Source organism: Plodia interpunctella, chromosome 25 (genome assembly GCF_027563975.2).
Source record: "Plodia interpunctella isolate USDA-ARS_2022_Savannah chromosome 25, ilPloInte3.2, whole genome shotgun sequence".
Classification (NCBI taxonomy): Eukaryota; Metazoa; Arthropoda; class Insecta; order Lepidoptera; family Pyralidae; genus Plodia; species Plodia interpunctella.
The window spans coordinates 965,264-987,308 of record NC_071318.1 but is presented as its reverse complement, the minus strand read 5'-3'; the positions used below and the strand labels follow the sequence as shown (position 1 = coordinate 987,308).

The 22,045-nt window shown below is 34.4% G+C and overlaps 2 protein-coding genes across 3 annotated transcripts; one reads left to right on the top strand and one right to left on the bottom strand.

Annotated features, from left to right (window-relative positions):
• Positions 1 to 2,170: 2,170 nt before the first annotated feature.
• On the bottom strand, positions 2,171 to 5,474 carry mRpL24 (mitochondrial ribosomal protein L24). The gene is made up of 6 exons (XM_053764245.2): positions 5,314 to 5,474; positions 5,064 to 5,239; positions 4,560 to 4,677; positions 4,133 to 4,273; positions 3,242 to 3,373; positions 2,171 to 2,316 (listed from the first exon to the last, which is right to left on the bottom strand). Exons 1-6 carry the CDS (start codon positions 5,407 to 5,409, stop codon positions 2,218 to 2,220), a joined length of 762 nt encoding a protein of 253 aa, XP_053620220.1. The 5' UTR covers positions 5,410 to 5,474; the 3' UTR covers positions 2,171 to 2,217.
• A 452-nt stretch (positions 5,475 to 5,926) lies between these two features.
• Vha44 (Vacuolar H[+] ATPase 44kD subunit) lies at positions 5,927 to 22,022 on the top strand. Of its 2 annotated transcripts, XM_053764239.1 has the most exons (13): positions 5,927 to 6,076; positions 6,541 to 6,677; positions 7,816 to 7,917; positions 9,023 to 9,074; positions 15,233 to 15,330; positions 16,002 to 16,090; positions 16,739 to 16,837; positions 18,231 to 18,354; positions 19,199 to 19,330; positions 20,060 to 20,157; positions 20,525 to 20,675; positions 20,879 to 21,005; positions 21,250 to 22,022. In XM_053764239.1, the coding sequence occupies exons 2-12, from the start codon at positions 6,549 to 6,551 to the stop codon at positions 20,975 to 20,977; spliced, it is 1,173 nt and encodes a 390-aa protein (XP_053620214.1). In that variant the 5' UTR covers positions 5,927 to 6,076; positions 6,541 to 6,548; the 3' UTR covers positions 20,978 to 21,005; positions 21,250 to 22,022. The 2 variants fall into 2 exon arrangements, with proteins under 2 accessions (XP_053620214.1, XP_053620213.1); XM_053764238.1 differs by lacking the exons at positions 5,927 to 6,076; positions 6,541 to 6,677; positions 7,816 to 7,917; positions 9,023 to 9,074 and adding an exon at positions 11,759 to 12,074.
• The last annotated feature ends 23 nt before the right edge of the window (positions 22,023 to 22,045 follow it).

Here is a 22,045-nt window from a genome sequence, read left to right as displayed (position 1 = left end):
TTTGACACGTGGTAAATATCCTTTGCATGGATATCTTTTGTTGTATCAAATTCATGCTTAACATGCCTAACGAAATTTCTAAAATATCCCAAAAGCTCGGATTTGATAAAATTCAAATTCAAATTCAAATTTCTTTATTCAATTTAGGTTAATATACATTACTTATTGACGTCAAAAAATTACTTAAACTAAGTCTACTGCCGGCTTCCAAAGCGTAAAGCGTGAGCGACTTGCAGGTGAAGAACAACAAACTTCACCGCACCCTTTTCTACAAGGACGTCAATTATCACGTATAGGTCTTATACATATATTTTAAAAAAGCGAGCTGTCTAATTAGACTCTAAGACAATCTAAATAACGTGTGCTGAATGACGAGTAGTGTAACAGGCCTTTTAGACTGAAAGATCGGGGTCTCGATTCTCACGCAATTTAACTTCACTTCGTCAATTTTCTCCAAATTTTTTCGATGGTTTTAACCAAATTTACAAACAGAAAACGCTTTGCACAACATTTCAGATATCAAATTCGTCGATGTACGCGCGTAAATGAAACTGTTTTTTCATACAAATATATGACCCGACGTGAAACATTTGTATGGGAAGTTCAAAATTTTGCCATGTTGTTTTCGTCAGGTACGCTGTCTTTTACACCCCGGATAATAACAGAACGTATTTTTATGATAATTATAAGAACTATTTTATGTACTTTTTATCTACTTAGTCTGTTGATGTGTCCCACTGCTGGGCAAAGGCCTCGCCTTCCTTATCCCACAAGTCTCTGTCGAAAGCACCCTGTTGCCACCCCACAGGAACAAGTCGTCCCGCCATCCATCTCCATCGCGGTCTTGTTCTAGCCTTCGCCCTTCTGGCACCCATAGGATAGCCAGTCGGTAATTATGTATTCATATTCATATATTTGCCAACTTATATAAGTATGTAATTTTAGTAGTTTTATTTTCTCGAACCTATAATAAAATCACACATAAGATTTTTTGTGAGCATTCCCCTTTAAATCAACAGCAGCGACACTATACTATTATTATAAAGAGGTAAGCATTTGTGCGTTTATGAGTTTGTATGTTTGAGGCGGGTAATTTCCGAAAATACCGAACCGATTTTAAAAATTCTTTCACCATTAGAAAGGTGCATTCTCGAAGATTGCTATAGGCTATATTTATCTCAAAATCCCCACGGGAGCGAAGCCCAGGGCAACATCTAGTGCTATAATAAAATCATGGCATTAAACAATATTATTCTCATCGGCATTAGTTTACTCTTGATAGCCGTAATAACAATGATAAACGGTCATGAAAAACATTCATAATCGTGTTGTTTATATAATGATATGGCTTAATGTCCTAGGTCATGAAAATAGCTAGGAATTATGTTGATATTTTCTCCAGGCATTCATAGATAATGTTGAGCTATATATAGGTATATTCGAGTAGAATATTGTAACTCATTTTGAAGCAGACATCTCGAACCGTGCCATTAAATCATGTCTGTTGAGGATTTCCCTCATCGGGATCCGATCCAGGATACACTATCTGGCCATGCATATCATAATAATATGTACATTGTCATTCCGACTAGACGTGTATACAAAAATTCAGTGTACAATCGGTTGAAAATATCTGCTTCAAAATTATGTTGCAAGATTCCACCCCAACATGATCATCATTTAACATTGTATTTATTACCTTTGATATCTATAATCAATGACGTATATAATAAGTGTTTTGTATACAGATTTAGATTAAACGTCAGAAAAACATGTTATGATGTTATTAATATACACAAATGCCCCTAACGATGCGTTTTCTTTTTAAATCTTATATTATTCGGTACAACACTAACTGTTTTTATTTAGATCAAGCTCAGTCAACAATTTTTACGGAGATTTAATAATAAATCATCATCATTAAGGCAATACATAAGGTGTCGAACAAACATAGCTTTCTTTGCGAACATTTTACCAAGTCCATGACGTGACTTCTGTATGAACCTGTCCAAAAACCTGTGATTTTATTTCTCATAGTATTTTTTTCCAGTGGTGTTCATTCATATCCGTTGTATAGTCATTAAACCAATTTGTCATCTACCCTATCATTCCCGTTGGAAGTTCAGGCGCGGGCAAAAACTAGTTATATTTATACAATAAAATAATCACACAAAGACAAATTAACTATTTATTTCTTAATACATTTTAAACTAATTTTTAGTACCAATAAGATTTCACTGGTACTCTGTCTTCCTTGATGCCCATAGATTCCATAATATCCATCTCGAAGGTGCGGAGTTTGGGGTCAAATGTTATCTGTAAAATGAATATATATCTTATTCCATGGCATTTATGGAGCGAAAGAAAAACATAGAATTCGCAAATTCTCCTCGCGTATCACTAAACACTACAAAACAAAGTTACTCTCTGCGTCTGTCCGTTTCTAATGCACACTATCATAGAACGCCAACGTATGAATGGTTTTATTTGCCGCAATGAAAAAGCAGAAATTTATACCGATTCCGTCAGTGCTGCAAACTTTTCTGCTATATATGTGGAGCGGGTGTAAGTATTATGCCGGCTTTTATGCCGGCTCCACGCTGTCGTCGAACAGTTTGCCTAAATAGTGGATTCGGTATACATTGCTGGTTTTTCATTGCGGTAAATAAAGTCACACATACTAACTACGCAATGTTCACGCATTCGCGTCGGCATAGTCGGGGTTCGGCGACAGTTTGGAGCTGACACTAAATCACGTAACGGATTTTTATTAACAAAACTTTATAGTCTAGTCACTTTATAAAGTAGATTTCGCTATACTGTTTACAATTAAAAACGTATTTTTTTATAACTAGAACAAATGATAAACCGCGGGTACAGCAAGTATATTTATATAAATGGCTGTTGTTTTTGTAATAAATAAATAAAAACATTTCAAAAAACGTGTTGCACTCCGGGAGTGCCGGCATAAGTGAAATCTTGAATATTCACGTTGTGCATTTTTGACGTCTCACGAAATTTCGATTCGAAGTGAGACGCAGCGAACCAATCACATTACGCTATTGTGACGCAACGACAACCACACTGTGTAATGTGATCGATTCGCTGTGTCCCATGTCGAATAGATTCCTAACACTAACCCCTCAAGTCACGTGTCCTGACACGAGTTTTCACCCATCACAAAAAGTGCACAACGCCGCTAAACATGTTTGCACTTCAAAAATTGAGGTGATAAACGTACCCTAGTAGCAGCGTCAGCCTTGGTATCCTTCTCTGCGTTCTCAACATATAACGACTTGCTCTTGTAGTCTATGGTTTCCTCTGCTGACTTCGGGATCGGGATGATGCGGCTGCTGGCTAGAGACACGCGGACCTGGACGATAAACATTAGACGATTATCCTTACATATTATAAAATGTCTGTCTGTCTGTTCGTTATAAACTCAATCTTTTGAACGGATTTTCATATGGTGTTCGCTAATAGATAGCATGATTCTCGAGGAAGGTTTAGTAGTATAATTTATTGTTTTTACCCGAGCAAAGCCGGAACGGGCCACTAAAATTTAAATAAAGTATACTAGCTTTTGTCCACAGCTCCATTCGAGGTAGCCTATGTTTAATTCCGGGTCATTATTCCCCGTTCAGAATGTGGCGGAACGATAGCGGAACCGCTTCCCAACTCGTCTGCCTTAGCCCCGCGTATCGTTACACAACTTTTGTTAGAGAAATATATGAATACACGAAACGATTTTTACGGAAACCTAAGTGCGCGAATCCAAGTCACCATTGACTGGTACGTCTGTGTTACTATACTACTTATATATAATTATATATAGATACTGTGTAATACTTTACTAACATAGTCTCATGGACGTTGTTATATGGACAGTTTGAAATTCTTCATCTTCTTAGTTGAGTTGACCTAATTGAAATATATAATTTTTTTTTTCGGAATAGTATTGTAGTATTGTATTTCGTCCAAAATAATTATTATATTGTCTCTCCTTAGAAATTCGGAACATAGTCCAGTCCTATGAGGCTTGTAGATATAGATCCACCATGTTGAGGTTCACTAAAGATGTTACACTCACACAAATTTCCTACATATATTGTACTAACTGTTATGAACAAACCTTGTCTCCTTCCTCAGTGAACCTCCACTCAATCTCCGTTGGCTTGAGGGTCTCCGGGTCGACTAGCTTGACCCCGGTAGTGACTAGCAACGGGGCTTCAGACTGTATTGTTACTCCGGGGAAGTTCTTGTCTTTGCCCACCTGAAAGAAGAACAAAGATTAAACAATAACCCTACTGATATCAATAAATGTGAAAGTTTGTGAGGTTGTATGTTTATTACACTTTCACGCAAAATCTACTAGACGGACTGTTATGAAATTTGGTACAAAATTAGAATATAACCTGGAATAATACAATACTTTTTATCTAGACATTCCCACGGGAGTGAAAATTATACAAAAATCCAGTAGGTTTTGAGTTTATAGCGTACAGGCAGACAGACGCGACATGGTGACACCTTTTTGTAATATGTAAGGATAAACTAACCCGTCTAAGATGAGTGTTGAGGCCCTCAACAAACACCCAATTCCTCTCCTGTATGACCTGTGATACAATGCCCTGCTTGCCCTTGTCTTTGCCCACCATCACCTCCACACGGTCACCTCTGAAACAAGACCAGAGACAATCAGAGGCTGAACAAAAGGGTATGTTTTAGTTGCCTTAAATGACAATTGCATGAGGTGACGTGAGATGATTGCCTTAGGGAAAGTATGAATAGGGAGGGAGTCTTAAGTGAAATGACAAAGGAGCAAGCTAAGTGCAAGATGTTAACATAATATGCCCACCCTACATGAGTGGGGGAAAGGTCAAGTAGAAGTGTACATATTAAGATTAGATTTGGTACACAGATAAATTCAATAACTTGGAATAGCATATATGATATACTTAACAATATTGTATAATATTACTTTTATAAAGTGAACTATCTATAAAACTTTCAACGCTGCCTGATATCGATACATCAGCTGCAGAAGCTAAATAAATATTAACCTGAAAAATGACCATTCTCCTATTGGTTCTAAAAACACCTTCTTTCGATGAATATTTATATCATTTTGCTGCTGAAATTGGCCTGTCCAAGGCCTGTTGGTGGTGAAACGAAACTTCTTTCGAGCTATTTGAGCCTTAGGATACTGTGGGTACCCAACAGGATTCTTCCAATACACCTAGAAACCGAAAAAACTTTTATAATAGGTTATGTTACAATAAATTGATATAATCGTGTTTTAGGAAAAAGTACCTGTTCATAACTCCGCTTGATATAAGATTCGGGAAGATTGGAGTATTTTACAGTAAGATCACCGACTTTTTTCGATAAATAACTAAATATTCGCATTTTGTTTTGTTTCGTAACCTATACGTATTGTAAGGTCCTAACTGACAGACTGACATGACATAAAAGATGAATTTTAATGTGACAGTGACAGCAAAACAATTTTGGAGAAATTGATTAATTTAAACATTAACACAGAAAATTTTATTAAATTGTGAATATTTAAATACGGTTGTATGTAGATACATAAGTAGGTACTCGTTTCTATACAAATTCACTTTAACAAGTAATAATGAATAGAAACCTATTTTTTTTTATAAAAATATAATTGTAATTAATGGTTCGTTAAACGAAACGTAATGAGAAACATAGACATTATTATTTTTTTTTAAATTAAAAATTATGTGTCAAACTCTTATTAACTTTTCATTTTAGTTTCCAGATGTAAATAATCGATTAAATCAATAACATCATTGTTGTAAACGACTTCTGTGCTACTAAAAATCAGCTTAAAATATCTTTAAAATATACACATTTCTTTTCAAAGATTCGTAGTCATAGACAATTGACGTAAATCAGCTGTCCAAAATTATTTGTTGTAGGTGGCAGCACCGCATCACGTGAATTTTCATGGCGCTGAAGGGCTAGACCCGAATTGTCTTGTGATTTCGCCAAATTATTTGCTGTTTCTTGTGATTATTATCAAACAGCATTAATATTTAAGTTAAAGGTGAGTTCTGTGATTACACTATGAGTGTGGTGTGCGTTTAAATGTCCCTGAGATCTATTGCGCGCGACTTGTAAGTGTCAAAAGTTGGGGTGATGGACTGGGTAGGGTGAATTGGGGTGGATTCATTGGGATACTAGAAGTCGGGCGCCAGGAAGTCTGACCGCCAAGCGGGCGCCGACTGCCCGCGTTCACTATTGATTCACTGCACCACCTCAGTATCCTAGAATCGTTGGCAAACATATCAGTTAACTTTCAACCCGCGTTACTGCAGCACTGTGATTTTCTCATTAGAAAAATCGATCATTCTATCAAGTTACCACATTTAATGTTTGAAAGAAATGTAGCAGTTAAAGTTTTGGTGTGTTTTGTCCGCGTTAATTCAAAAATTTCAATGAAGCTGTGATAGACATCAACATTTTTTATTATTAAAATAAATATTTTGTATGAATATTTGTGTTTTTCAGAGCTGATAATGTCCGAGTACTGGCTGATCAGCGCCCCTGGCGATAAAACCATTCAACAGACATGGGACACCCTGAACGAAGCCACCAAGTCGGGCAACCTGAGTGTCAACTATAAATTCCCTATCCCCGACCTTAAGGTAACCACAATATATGTTTTTATCCGTTGTAAAAATAAAAATCAGTGGAGTTGATATATAATGAATTTAATTTTCATTGAACGATATAAGTGAGTCAGTGCCATGTGTTGCTGGCAACACAAGTTTTTTTTATTTTTGTATAAGGTTGTTGTTCTAAAAAAGGAGAAAATCTACGGCTATGAACTCTGTCATGTGTCCCAATTGATATAAAAATAAAATAAATATCAACAGCAGTGGTTTGGAATTTGACAAGATTCTAACACCATGAGCTGCAAAACTCAGTAGGCGACATTTAGCTAAAAATTTAAAGTTATAGAAACATAATAATAAATCAAGTTTATATTTACATTGACCATATCTGGGTGAAACGGTCCCATTATGAGAGGGCTGATCACACTGGCATGCCCAAAATTAAATAACTGACCATATTTTTGTTACAGTAATTTTGTATGTTTATTAATTGTCAAATTTTATTCTACGATTATAGATTAGATATATTGTATAATACAATAGAATAATAAATATTATTTTAAAGATTTCTTATCCTCATCATATCATATGCCACATTGAATATGATATTTATTCAATAAATTTGTTGAAATGAAATTTCTGGATATCACTAATTAATTATTAATCAATTTAAACATCATCATACCAAGTGGACGAAACAACAAGATTATTTATGGAAAATCAAACTGTTCAGTGAAACTAACACTATCTCAAATGCAGGTACTCAGTAGCATTATGTATGAGATAAAGAAAGAAATGCCAACAGAAACCTATACGCCAAATGTGTGTTTGTGTTTATCAGACATGTGATACATGCGTTTAAGACTTTTGAGCCACAGTGCCCGTGTGTAATGGATTGCTGAACATAGCATTGAGCAGTCCATTATCACAGGTGACTAAATCCATTTATATCTTTTGGACAAGCATTATGAAAGCTAGATAAGTTTATATTAGATATCCCCCATGAGGCTTACATAGTCACACAAAGTGCACTCAAGCCTTGCCAAAAATTGAAGAAAAAAAAAAAGACTTGAGTGTTGTCCAAACATATTTGTGATTGTAGGAAAATAAGTGACGGAAAAACAATACGGAAAGTCAGATTTGTTAACATATATTTTACAAATTCCAGGTCGGGACATTGGATCAGTTGGTGGGTCTGTCCGACGACCTTGGCAAGCTTGATGCCTACGTTGAGAGTGTCACCAGGAAAGTGGCCCAGTACCTCGGTGAGGTGGGTATTTGTTTCTCTTTCTCTCATCTTCACACATTCCCTGTTACACTTGATGTAACTCCGTGAATCCCAGGGTCGAAATCCATATCAATATTGTAAAAGAACAGAACATTGTTTAATTTTATCCTTGTAATGTATGTTTTTGAAACAAATGTTCTGTTCTAAACATGGTGCAGCAGAACTGCCTTTAGTTATACAAAACAAATGTTTTTTCAAATACTATCGAAAACGAAAAGCACTTCGTTCACATTTAACATTAGTGTCACCTTTCAAATCATCACTTTTCTTGCATTGCTCTTAAGACATGATTCTGTGACGTTTCACAAACACAGACATTCCCTAAAACCATCACTCGAAGCACTCAACGACGCCATGTCGTTAGCGTAACTATTGTTATTAAAACAAACATCCATGTGACGGCTCGACCAAATCGCTAATATACAGAGGGCGATGTGCGGGTTTGCATTCTCACTTCTCACCATCGAATCAATTCGAAGTGTGACGCATCGAACCAATGACATTGCAGTGTGGTTGTCGTTGCTCACTTCGTATCGATTCCATACCAGTATTTTAAAGATGTTAAATAAATCTGAAAGCAAACCAATTTGTCGCAGTTTTTCCCACAAGACATCACAGCATAAATGCCTTTACTTTAACCTTAACTCTTTGCTATATCAATGTTATTAACAATGAAACTTCTTTTGTGTTTTGTTACGGATAAATTCTGTATTTATTTCACTTCTAACGATGTATTTTTTAAAAATAATAATAACACTGATCTTTCTTGGATTATTTAAATGTTTGCTGAAATTTGCAGACTCATTAATATATCGATTTTAGGAATATTTTCGCAAGCACTGGCCTGTCAAATTATATTTAGGGACTTCATTACAGGGGCGCGCTTTAGCGTGACAACAGTCTATTAACTCGAATCATAATGAGTTTGTATAAATTTAATTTATACACGAAATGTATAAATTTCGCGTAATTTTTACGCATACTATTTTAATCCACCGCCATGAGAGGAAACTTTTCTCATGCTGGGATTACGGGATTCTAGTGCTTTTTTGTTGTTATTTTATTTATGTTTATCTACTTTTCTCAGGTTCTGGAGGACCAACGTGACAAACTCCATGAAAATCTGACGGCAAATAACAGTAAGTACGAATTATTAGTTTTCGTGTTTTTTTTTTGATGTGGCACTAAACATTTTTGAAAGATTTTTTTTTATTGCAAATTTACTTTTATTACTGTTTAGTGCCATTTGTTTTCTATTTTAAAATATATTTGGAGGCTAATAAGAGAATTTGAAATAGTTTTCAGAATGTGATTAAAAGATTTTATAAAATAGTTTTAATGAAGTTTAAATTTGTTTTGCATGATAAACAAAGGCATTGAATTAAAGATATCATGGCATGTTTGATACGCCTTTATAGAGGCGGGAAAATAGTGCATTGAGGGTCCATAAAAATGTCAGCATGATGATAAAACTAATTTTTATAGAAAATAATGGACTATTGTAGAAAGATAAACGCACAGAGTAGTGCGAAAAATAAGCATGAATCGCTCAATCGGTGGTTTATTGAATTGTCTATCTTTTCATTTTTATTTTTGTGTCTTTTTTTATGTCTTCCTCTTGTATATTTTATTATATTGTTTAAAATTATATTTTGCATGTAAATTATACACTGGCTTGCAATTGGTCCAAGCTGCCAGATTTATGATTTCCTTTTGTATATTTTCTATTGATTTGCAATTGTACAATTGCACAATATCCAAGAATGTTTATATTAATTTATTTATACATTTCAACACATTAACATGATCCATTTTCCAACCTCCAGACACTATCAAGCACTAATATGTACATACACAAGTTTTTTTTTTTATCAATGAATCTTTTGTACTTCACTTCACGTTTTAATTTTATGGCTCCATCGTTTGGCCAAACGATGACTTTGCCAATGCCAATCTTTTGTATATATTTTTTTTCATCTTTGACGTTTATTAATTGAAATTTTTAAACTATATTTGTACATATACAAAGATTCGTTGATATTGATTATCACAATTTATATTCTAAAAAGCTAAGAATGTTGAGTGAACAGTGTTCGTTCTTTTATATATAGATTTTCAAATAAAGGTTCCCAAATGTGACTTTGGAACCCTAGCACCTCGCATCTTATTGTATGAAACGTAAAATTTTGTTATTTATGGAATGGACATAGTTTATGTTGCACCGTTGACTGAAGTCCTATCGATGTCAACATTTTTTTAACTTTTCTAAATTATTTAAAAAAATACAAACGTGTCTCGGTAAATGTCGCATTGTATTATTATTATTTTTTAAACATATAATTGGTGATTTTTTTTTTTTTTATATTTTTTAGTTTCAAAACTATTTTAGCACGTCAATGATACATTAAAATCATCGCTTCGTTATAATACGTAATATAAATAATCTTCAACTTTGCTGAAAGTGGGTGTTTAGTTATAAGTTGTACATTTAGATTTATACTGTTAGTATGTTTGGGATTGCATTTCAGTGTCTGAGAAATGGAAAAAAGTTTGCGGCAGTGAGTAATATTTGTAGTGTATGGCTTCGGAAACGTATATATCGTATATGTGCCAGCTTCTTTGTTGCTTATAAAACGCGGTCAATAAATAAGAAAATACTGTTATTTTTCATACGTTGGAATATTTACGTATTTATTTTTTAGAGTGATTTGTTATAATTTTTTTATTTATATATCAAGTAGTAATTACAAAGCGTTAAATATTTTTAATTTAAACTATTATATTTATAATATCACATTACATATATTTTTTTAGTTCCGCTATTTTATTAATTTTAAGACATAAGTGCATATATACATTATAAATAATTGAAGACCTAAAAATCACAACGAACGTTAAATTTTGAATTGCCATAGATTTTGTAAGTACTACAGGTTTAATTTGATAATTATTGTGAAAGGACGAAGAGGGGTTTGTATGTTGAATGTTAGTTACTTATTTGAAATTAAATAAACAACTCACCAGTTCTCGACATTTTAACTTACAGTGTAAAAATATTGCGTCTTAGTCCAATTGTAATGTGTATGTTTCAGGTAGCATTTTCACACTAATTAGCATTTTTAGCAATTTATATGTAATTATTCTAAATTAGCTGAAACTACCTGTTTAGAAAATGTGAACAATATAGTCATATAACCTTAAAAATGAACAGTATATTTGAAATTTATTAAAACATTTTAAATTGGTTTCAGTTAATTTTATATGAACATAAAATCAATGTTTAAAACTTTATGTTTAATTGTACAATTTTGCATTTAAATTTTGTATTAGTTGATAAGATCACTATTTGTGTATTCTACGTTATCGTTAGAAATACTGTAAGATTAGCACATGATTTTTTAAAAATGATATTTAATAAATTTGACATGTCCTCATGCCATAGAAATTCGCAATCACTGCCTCACGAGACATTCATAGCTTAGCCATATCAAGCTTAAAAATTGGTCTATGCTTTGCTTTTTAATTTATTATATGTTAATTTATTTGTTACAAATTATATTTCTCTTTTTTAATATTTTGCTCCTTTCCCAATATTGATGTCCTATTTTTTTTTTGTTTCGTCCTTATTTATACGTGAGGCGTTTATGATCAATAATACCGTGACATAAAATTTTATGGTAACAAGGGCGTAATGGTATTCATAGCTTTACAGCGCGCTCGTAAACTGAATGCTCCAAATCTGATGTCATAATGCGAAGAACTGATTCAAACATGCAGATACAAAGAGAGCCAATCCCGAATCGACCGAAATTCTAAAATTATTTAGAAAAGAAGGAAAATGAAGCTTATATATAAAATTGAAATCGAAAATATACGGAATTTTCTTTTAAGATATGAAATTGAAAATGTGCGGAATTTAGGCATCGAGTCTTACGCGGATCCTGGAGGAGGCGAGCCCCCTCCCACGCCAACGTCTCCTGTATGCGACTCGGCATTTTCCGAACACCACGGTTGCTGGCCGTGCGAACATCGGGAGCATTCGGATTGTTCTCAACCGTCGCAGGCCTCTAGCGGGAGAAGTTCTCCGCGATGGGACGAGGAAGAAGATGAAGAAAGGCACCACCACGTTTTAACGCAAGGTTTAGGCTTCGGTCCTAACCCGTTTGTTGTTTGAACTGTTTTGAGGCTATATTTCCTGTTTGTTCAAGTGTATGGAAAATACAGAATATATCACAGCATTATTTTTATCCAAAAACAAAATTATACATTAATAATTAAAAGTGAAATTATCGCCATGACCAGGATTGACTGTTTTCTATCGAAAAATTGCATAACATTGCAGCATACGATGAACATGACAAAAATTCCGATAGAGTGATAACATTTTACTTTAACTGTACACAAAGACATAATTTTGTTTTACCTGTACACAAAGTCGCTAACTCAAAATACCATATGCTTCTACCATCTCACTTTTAAATTTTACGCAAATAGCCTCAATATTGTTCAAATCTAACCTCTTACGATTGGTCTAATCCCCACAGTAGGCTTGTGAGTTTTTCCTTTACGAACAGCGCTGCCTGCCCTTTAAAACATCGAGAAATATTTGGGTTAATTTAAAGGCAGTGATTGCGTTTTCTATAAATCATTTGCATTTTATGTTTCGTCTACATTTTCATTTTAGACAACAGATGGCGCTGACCGTATCCGAAATTCTGGGAGCGCCATCCTGAATTTTCCTTTTTTTTTCAATTCTAAACTTGAAATCAACAAAGTTTAGGGTGACGCTAAAGCCTCATTTTTATGTGAAGATAAAACACAATATGTGCGTCTTGCAGCACACTATTTGCAAGTTACGCTTCCAAATCTATGAATATGCTATTCGATATGTAGTTTAACACTTGACAGACGTATTCTTGAAAAAAACATACGTCTTTGTAGCAGCTTGACACACTATTATACATAGCTTTTTAAGTTAATTTCAATATTATTTTGCTTATTATTTATGTTTTAATATACATCAATGTCAATGTTGTTTTTTTTATTATATGTGTAAATGTATGCCTGATAATTTGAAATATTGTGAATTGTGAGTTGTGTAGTTTCGACATTTGGATCCGGTAACGCTCTAGGTCGCCTGTTGTTATTGTAAAAGCTATAAATAAAGCTTTATTGGAACAATGGCGGTCTAACCTTGGTATTCGCATCAAACGAATATGGAACAATATTGTTTTGATTGTGGAAATTAAATACTCAACTCCATCGCAGTAAGAGTAATGACCGGTGCTTTGATTCTTACATATTTCTTTTATTTTTGCGGTAGCACAATTTGTTTTCCGTTTATTTACATTTTGACAGATTAATCTAATAAACAGCAAACAAGAGGTCATAGATGTTTTGATCAATATTTTTTAAATACTATATGGGATGTACACATTATATTTATTATTTTATTTGTAACTACAATTTTCTTATTTAATCCTAACCAAAAGAGTTTTTACCGGGATATACGTTTAAAATTATATTTTTCCAACAATAAAATAACTAATTATTTACAGATTTATAAATAAATAAATATACTAGATTACAAATCACACAGATTGAGCTAGCCCCAAAGTAAGTTCGAGATTTGTGTTATGACTCAACAATATTATATTTTATAACAAATACATATATAGATAAACATCCAAGACCCGGATCAATCAGATAAAGATCATTTTCCATCATGACCCGACCGGGGATCGAACCCAGGACCTCTCGGTTCAGTGGCAAGAACTTTACCACTGCGCCACCGAGGTCGTCAAGATATGATTATGTTATGATTTATCTGTTTTATCATACATTCATCGATTGCATAATAACATCTGTTTTATTTTGACAGCTAGGTTTATGTCGCAGATAAAAATATATTTACATAGTAATACTTTTTTTTCTGAATTTAAATCTATTTAACTTATAGAATATATATTTTTCGACAGCCCAAAACATACATTGTTTTACTGAATGTTTCGAGAAAAAATAATCTAAGAATAATTCAGGTTTTTATTTTACGAAGCAGTGACCGAATAAGATGCTAATAAAACGTAAGATTATGTACGATATTATGTCAAAAGGAATGTATTTATAATTATAACCAATCAGATGTTGCTTGTTGGATTGAGTATTTGCCTGATAAAGCTTTGCATTTACCGTGTAGAATAGTGGAATGTTACTTGCATGGTATAGCATGGAAAATGTATGTTTAGCGTGTTTAAAACTATTATGAGTTGGCAGACTGGTAATAAAAAAATTAAGAATCGTGTTGAGTAATGAAATTGATGTTGATCAATGAATTATGATGACATCTTTTTTTATTATAATTCTGCCATCTTGCATTTTTGTATTTGACAGCTCTAGTGAAATTTGAATCCGTCTCTATGGTTGTTCTATGTTCGAATTTGAATGCCGTTCTTATTTTCTCGCTACATTTTTATTTTTTAATTTAATACTGTATGTTACGGCCTTTTTTTATTTCGATTTTTTTAGCACTTCTTATTTATATATTATATTTATTTGACATATTGTCCAATTTATATTGTCAATTTTAAATAATGTATGTGGAGTTTTTTTTATTATTATTTTGGCGTATGGTTTTTGTTGTTGTGATTATTATTGACAATTACAACAACACCATTTTGTGATGTGAGGATGCAAAACATTGAGACAACATTATTTAATCTAAAACAAAGTGTTTAATTGACGTACATTGTCTTGTCACACCGCTGGTCATATACTTCATAACGATATATATATAAAAAAATATTTAAAATACTTACCAATTATAAAAGAAAATCGATGCCACAATTTAATAATGTTGTCTCTTATGTAACAATGTAACAAAATATAAATAAAATATTTAAATAGCGACTGTAGGTCGTAGTGGTTGTCTAATACAACTCTTTGAATATTATTGGGTAGTTGATAATACATAAAAGTTAATAAAAATCGCGATATTATGCTTATGTATAGTTATAAAAGTATGAGAAACAATAATAAACAAAATTCAACAAAAATATTTTAATAATATTTGTTTGACAGACGGACGAAGAAATTATCATATAAGGGTTCCATTTATTTTTTACACTAAAAAGAAACATAAAGACATAAAAATTAAATGTCGAATAATTGATTTTTAATCGCGTTTAATACCACACATACTTTTGTATTCGCCCAGTCAACTACCCAATAGCCGAAGTTAATTTTTTTTTTCTTTTTCAAATTTTGACATTTATCGGTAATTCCCGCGCAATGTTCCCAGGCGACCTGCCCACGTACATCACCCGTTTCCAATGGGACATGGCCAAGTATCCCATAAAGCAGAGTCTGCGCAACATCGCCGACATTATCAGTAAACAGGTAGCAATCATGTATATTTTTTAAACCCCGACGCAAAAAGAGGGATGTTATATGTTTGACCGCTAAGTGTGTCTGTCTGTCGTCTGTCTGTACGTGGCACCGTAGCTCATCAACGGATAAACCGATTTGGATGCAGTTTTTTTATTTTATTTGATAGCTATTTTTTAAGGGATGGTTCTTAGATATGTTTGATCAAAATTTATTCACCCGTTTAAAAGTTGTAGCGAAATTAATATAGAAAGTCGGGGGCTTTTTAATTTGTCTAACAAATAAACTTGTTGAAAACACTCAAGCATCTATCGTAGATGATTGAGTATTAAAAAAAAAACATATTTTTTTACTTCTATCAGTGAGTTATATTTATTATTTATTAGTTAACAGTACATACTACTATCTGATATAAATTCTCTTGAAGCGGTGGGTGGCGGAGACGGAAGGAGGTCTATACCCAGCAGTGGGTCACGGTGGGCTGCAGGTGATGATGATGAACGAGAGAGAATGATTCGGCCGTAGTAGCATAAGAACACTGTCCCGGTAATGCAGGGGCGTGGGTTCAATTCCCGCTCGAGTCCTGAATGTTTTCATGTCATAATTGCCTTTAAGCGCGATTGGTCCAATTCACCAAATTCGCGAAATTCAATTGTTTTCAATATTTGTCGTGTTGCCCACAGTTGGGCCAGATCGACGCCGATTTGAAAGTGAAGTCCGCAGCCTACAACGCTCTCAAGGGGAACTTGCAAAATCTAGAGAAGAAACAGACGTAAGTTTCACTGGTATAAATTCCCAAAGCACTAGCAACCCGTCCCGGGTAACTTCGCTCGGGTAAAACCATAATAAAACTTTCTCAGAAATCACCCTATATAGATAATCAGATTTAATTCATTATAATTGAAGGCGGCGGTGGACAAACGCCCCAACGTGAATTCAATGGTGTTTAGCGTCGTGTCTACTCATATCCACTACACAATATATATACTCTACAATTTTGAATTATCCGTTATTTCTTTTCACCCTCATTTAACTACCCTAAAGGACAAATTTTAAGAAATCCTGAAATACGGGTTTATTTTTTTTGTTGCATAGCATTTGTTCCCATTTTCAAGTAGATCAGTAAAGATTTTCATTATTTTTCATACAAATTTTTACCCCTTTAGGGTCGAATTTTGAAAATTCCTTTCTTATCTGAGCACTACATAATAACCTAAAGCTACTGCCAAATGTCGCGTTATAGCTTCTATATTTTAGGCTGGGCGTTGATTAGTAATAAATGGTTGTTTTATATATATATATAGATAAATAAATATTTAACTCTTTAACAGGATGGAGTGTCTATGGAGTGGTCCTAATCTAGAGCGGGAATCACACAAATTTGAATTGACTCTGTCTGATGTCACGTTATCTCTTCCAGCGGAAGTCTCCTGACCCGTAACCTGGCGGACCTGGTGAAGAAGGAACACTTCATTCTGGACAGCGAATACCTCACCACTCTGCTCGTCATCGTGCCCAAGTATGTTCCGCTACTTATCTATATCTTACTAGCTTTTGCCCACGACTTCGTATGCGAGTAAAAATCCGTTTCCCGTGGGAATTTCAGGAAATCTTTTAGTGCTCCCCTACACTGTCCTAGGAACCTACACACCAAATTTCAGCTGGCTACGCTCAGAAGTTTCGGCTGTGCGGAAGAGTTTTATATATGCCCGCGTGAATTTGCAAACAGTTCGGTATTTTTCCGGCATGAAAAATACCATACCCTATATCCTTTTCCGTACTTAAAACTACATATGTGCAAAATTTAAAGAAGATGGATTGAGTAGATAAAGCGTGAAGAGGTAACAAACAAATTTACTTTCGCATTTGTAATGTTAGTTAGGACATATCAATTAAAAACAATAATGAGATGAAAAAAATCTGGAATCGAGCGGGAATCGAATTGAAAATAAGTTAAAAAGCATGTGTTGCATGCCACAATTATATTAAACATGTATAATAAATCCAAATAATTATATTATACATGTATAATAAATCCATTTTTAAATGTCAATTCAATTACTGGCCAATGGTTAGACGAAGAATTTACTTTTTTGTCACACAACAGCATCAAAGAAAATATGAAAATACAAAAATATAATATACTCTTATTTTTATGCTCTTTCTTGAGCAAAAAAGAAATTCATAGACGAAGATTTTACTTTATAAAATGCTCGTAAATTTCGAGGGCATATTCCAAAAAGACTACAGTTTTTATATAATTCACTTTAAATGCTTAACGTGAACCGATGACTGTTGTTCATATATTTAAAAACATATATATTTCTGGAAGCGGTGGTGGTGTAATGGTTAAGACGCCCGCTTGTGGATCGATAGGTCCCAGGTTTGAATCCAACTCGTGCCACATGAGTTTGTACACCAATCTGACTCGTGTATAGTTGTTTTCATCGACCACCACTTGCTTCCCGTGAAGGAAAACATCGTGAGGAAACCTGCACACTGGTTGATTATTAACTTGTGTGTCAAACGGAGAAGGCAATGGCAAACCACTCCATTAATAATGCCAAGAAAGTTGTTGTGTATGTATAATTCCATGTAATGACCACGACCCTCAGCCGTGAGGAATACGACTATGAAGAATATATTTATGACGACCTCGGTGGCGCAGTGGTAAGGTTCTAGCCACTGAACCGAGAGGTCCCGGGTTCGATCCCCGGTCGGGTCATGATGGAAAATGATCTTTTTCTGATTGGCCCGGATCTTGGATGTCTATCTATATATGTATTTGTTATAAAATATAGTATCGTTGAGTTAGTATCCCATAACACAAGTCTCGAACTTACTTTGGGGCTAGCTCAATCTGTGTGATTTGTCCTAATATATTTATTTATTTCTGATCTGAACGACTTCAGGTCGTCATTCAACGATTGGAACGCCAACTACGAAAAGATAACGGACATGATCGTGCCGCGCTCCACGCAGCTCATACACCAGGACGCCGACTACGGATTATTCAGCGTTTCTCTCTTCAAGAAGGTATTGTAGTGTTGTTTCTCATGGTTTCTCACAGTTTCTCACTCTGACCTAACTTGAGAGTTAGGGTCCCTCTTGTTTCATCTTAAGTTTCTCGCCGGCACGATGGTGAGAAACTGCCAAGGCATACCATACTAGACATATTTAGTGTATTTCAGGAAATTGGTTACTTCGGAGACTTTGTATACAAACGATTTTGATGTGTAATCTATTATTATCAATTTATGAGACCCCGACGACAGAAGGAGTTCAAGTGTAACGTGTTTGTGTGTCTGTCTGTGGCATCGTAGCAGCTAAATGAGTGAACCGATCTTGATTGTTTTAATTTATTTATTCATAAGTACACAAAACAGTAAGTTGGTGGGTACATGCACATAGAATATATGGAAATTACATAGTTTCTACGAATTAACCAAACTGACCAACAATATGTTCATATAACATGTTCAATTTTGCTCACATCTAAATATAAAGTGATCAAACAACACAAATAAATGTATAAGGAAAAAGAATTATTTAGTCGAGAGTGTCCTTAGCTATGTTTGTTAAATGCGTGTTCGGTCGTTTGGAAACTGTCAGCTCTTATCTAGCTGATGAGAGGATGTAAGCTAATTCCACAGGCCAGTTTGGGCTTCCGTAAGTTTTTAAGATTTTTTAAATTTTAATTCAATTTATACTAGCTTTCGCCCGCGGCTTTGCCCGCACATTTATTTTTCCGCGATGAAAATTACGCTATGTCCTCCGCCGTACACTTTAGACGTGAAGAGGTAACTTATTTTCGCTTTTATAAAATTGGCTAGGATAGTTGGGATTTATTGCTTATTGAAATGGCCAATGTCGATTGCAGGTAGTTGACGAGTTCAAGCTGCACGCGCGCGAGCGCAAGTTCATCGTCCGGGAGTTCTCGTACAACGAGGCCGACCTCACCGCGGGCAAGAACGAGATCACAAAACTCGTGACCGACAAGAAGAAGCAGTTTGTGAGTATTCCCTCCATATAGTTACGACCTCGGTGGCGAAGTGGTAAAGTGCTTGCCTCTGAACCGAGAGGTCCCGGGTTCGATCCCCGGTCGGGTCATGATGGAAAATGATCTTTTTCTGATTGGCCCGGGTCTTGGATGTTTATCTATATATGTATTTGTTATAAAATATAGTATCGTTGAGTTAGTATCCCGTAACACAAGTCTCGAACTTACTTTGGGGCTAGCTCAATCGGTGTGATTTGTCCTAATAGATAGATTTAGATTTAGATTTAGTTAGTGGTTAAAACTTAACCCCTTATTAAAAACGCTATCCTCGAAATAGTTATTCTTTGTGTTGTCTCGTTTTTTCAATGTCAAACAATGAAAAGAGAGAGAAGGATAACACGATGAAAAAATACTCCCAAGTCTAATCAGAGTACTAAATATTTGTTAATAAAGCGGTTTTAGTTTATGTTCAGTTTTTATTATTATGATGTAACTGTTTGTTATTCCTGAATAAGATAATCTACGAAAACGGAAAAAATATCTTCTTTCACAATTAGTTATCAAAGAGCGATAGAAGAATCTTCTCTTGTAACTAGGTTACGTAAGTTTAGTTATCAAAGTGCACGAAGGTGAATTGTCGCGTAATAGTTTGCCGCACTTTGTCGAATTCGTAGTACATTGCTGGTTTTTCATTGCGGTAAATAAAAGCACTCAAAATACGCTACGATTTTGATTCCCCAGGGTCCGCTGGTGCGATGGTTGAAGGTGAACTTCTCTGAATGTTTCTGCGCTTGGATACACGTCAAGGCTCTGAGGGTCTTCGTCGAGTCCGTGTTGAGGTGAATATATTATTGACTAACTGCGTCCCGGGACTTCCCGAGGGAATTTTGGGATAATAAGTACTCTATGCGTTGTTCCAGGTTGTATTGTACCTGTGTACCAAAATGTGTAAATCTGTGTGCATTTTGATTTAATTTCAATTTTAAAATGTGTTTGTTTTTTTTTACAATTCCATTAATAAATTTTAATGTTATGTTTAATAATATATTACACTTCAAAAGTCTGAAATACACAAACTTTCGCTTTTATAATATTAGTAGCCTTTAAGCCTACGCCAAAGAGGCGACCACAACCTATGACGTATGAATGATACTTCTATTGTATTAGTTAGCAATACCAGCCTGTATAATGAACACTATATAACAGATACGGTCTGCCGGTGAACTTCCTGTCGGTGGTGCTGGCGCCGCCGCGCAAGCCCGCGGCCGCGCGCCGCCTGCGCGACGCGCTGCACGCGCTCTACGCGCATCTCGACCACTCCACGCAGGCGCAGGCGCAGGGCGCCAACGCTGCCGACGTTAGTGCACACCATCTGTCTATTTACTCATTCCTTGAATTATTTCACTCTCATTTCACACAATTTCTGCTTTATCCGTTGACGGACGTCATATATATATATATATATATATATACATACATGTATATACACAGTCAACAACACATCAACATATCATTCATACTACTGCAAAATTTCAAATGTTTTTTATTTTTTATTCACAGAACGCCGAACTGGCAGGTCTCGGGTTCGGATCGTCGGAGTACTACCCATATGTGTTTTACAAGATCAACATCGACATGGTTGAAAAGCCTAACAACTAAAGTTCGCAGCCATACTATCATTTATTAGGTGAGAACATACTGGCCACTAAGAAAATTGGTCATTATGATTTTAAAAAATAATAAATAGTCTCATCCTGACCCGAATTAAAAAGAAAATGTGTCCAGCCCATTAATATATGTCTTAAAATTAAACTTGTAATTAATTAGATAGGTATTATCTATGCAGAAATATATAATATTCTGTCAGTAAAATATATTTTAAAACATATTCTGTGTTTTCAAATGTATTGTATTTTTTCTTTTATTTTCAGATGTTGTTACCAGCCAACCCCATGCGTCTCGAAGGCGTTTGGCCGTCAGTAGTCGCTAATATTGTACAATTTATTTCGTTCACATATCTCGAAAACAAAGTTAATACACTAAGTGTACATTTGAAAACCCCTTGTAAAAACTAAACGCAAAAAAATCATATTTTTCTATTAAAATCTTTTTAATGATTTACATTTTTTTGACATTTCAAATCATTTTTTTTTCGTGTGTTTTTAATGATGCAGGTTGTAGGAAGTTGTCCTATTTATATTATATAATGTTATTTATTATTAAGATTTCACTTATACATTGAAACTGAAATAATTTGGCGGAAAAGCTTTTGGCTACACCAAGGAGATTAAAACCGGGTCTAACTATTTAAAATTGTTCCTTTACACATGGAAATATTTGAAGTTCCCAAATATTTTATCTTTCTCTATAATTGGAATGTGTGGTTGAAAAAAAATAAATTAACCACAGACAATTTCAAGTTTGGTATGGATTGCCCCCATTTAGGTTTTAAGCTTCTTGTGTTTCATTTATTTTTACGAACAACTGACAACAGACAGGGCCGCCTGTCACACGCAACAAGTTCAGTATTATTAGTTGCGTTGCAATTTAGTGTAGAAATGTACATTCATCAGATGTGCAACTGTATAAATGTTCAATAAATGAAAAATAATAATATTGGAGTTATGCAAAAGCTATGTAAATAAGAACATTCCTCATATAACTCGTGTAGTACATAAATAAAAATATTATTCAAGTTACTGTTTTTTGTTGTTTTATTTCAAGGAT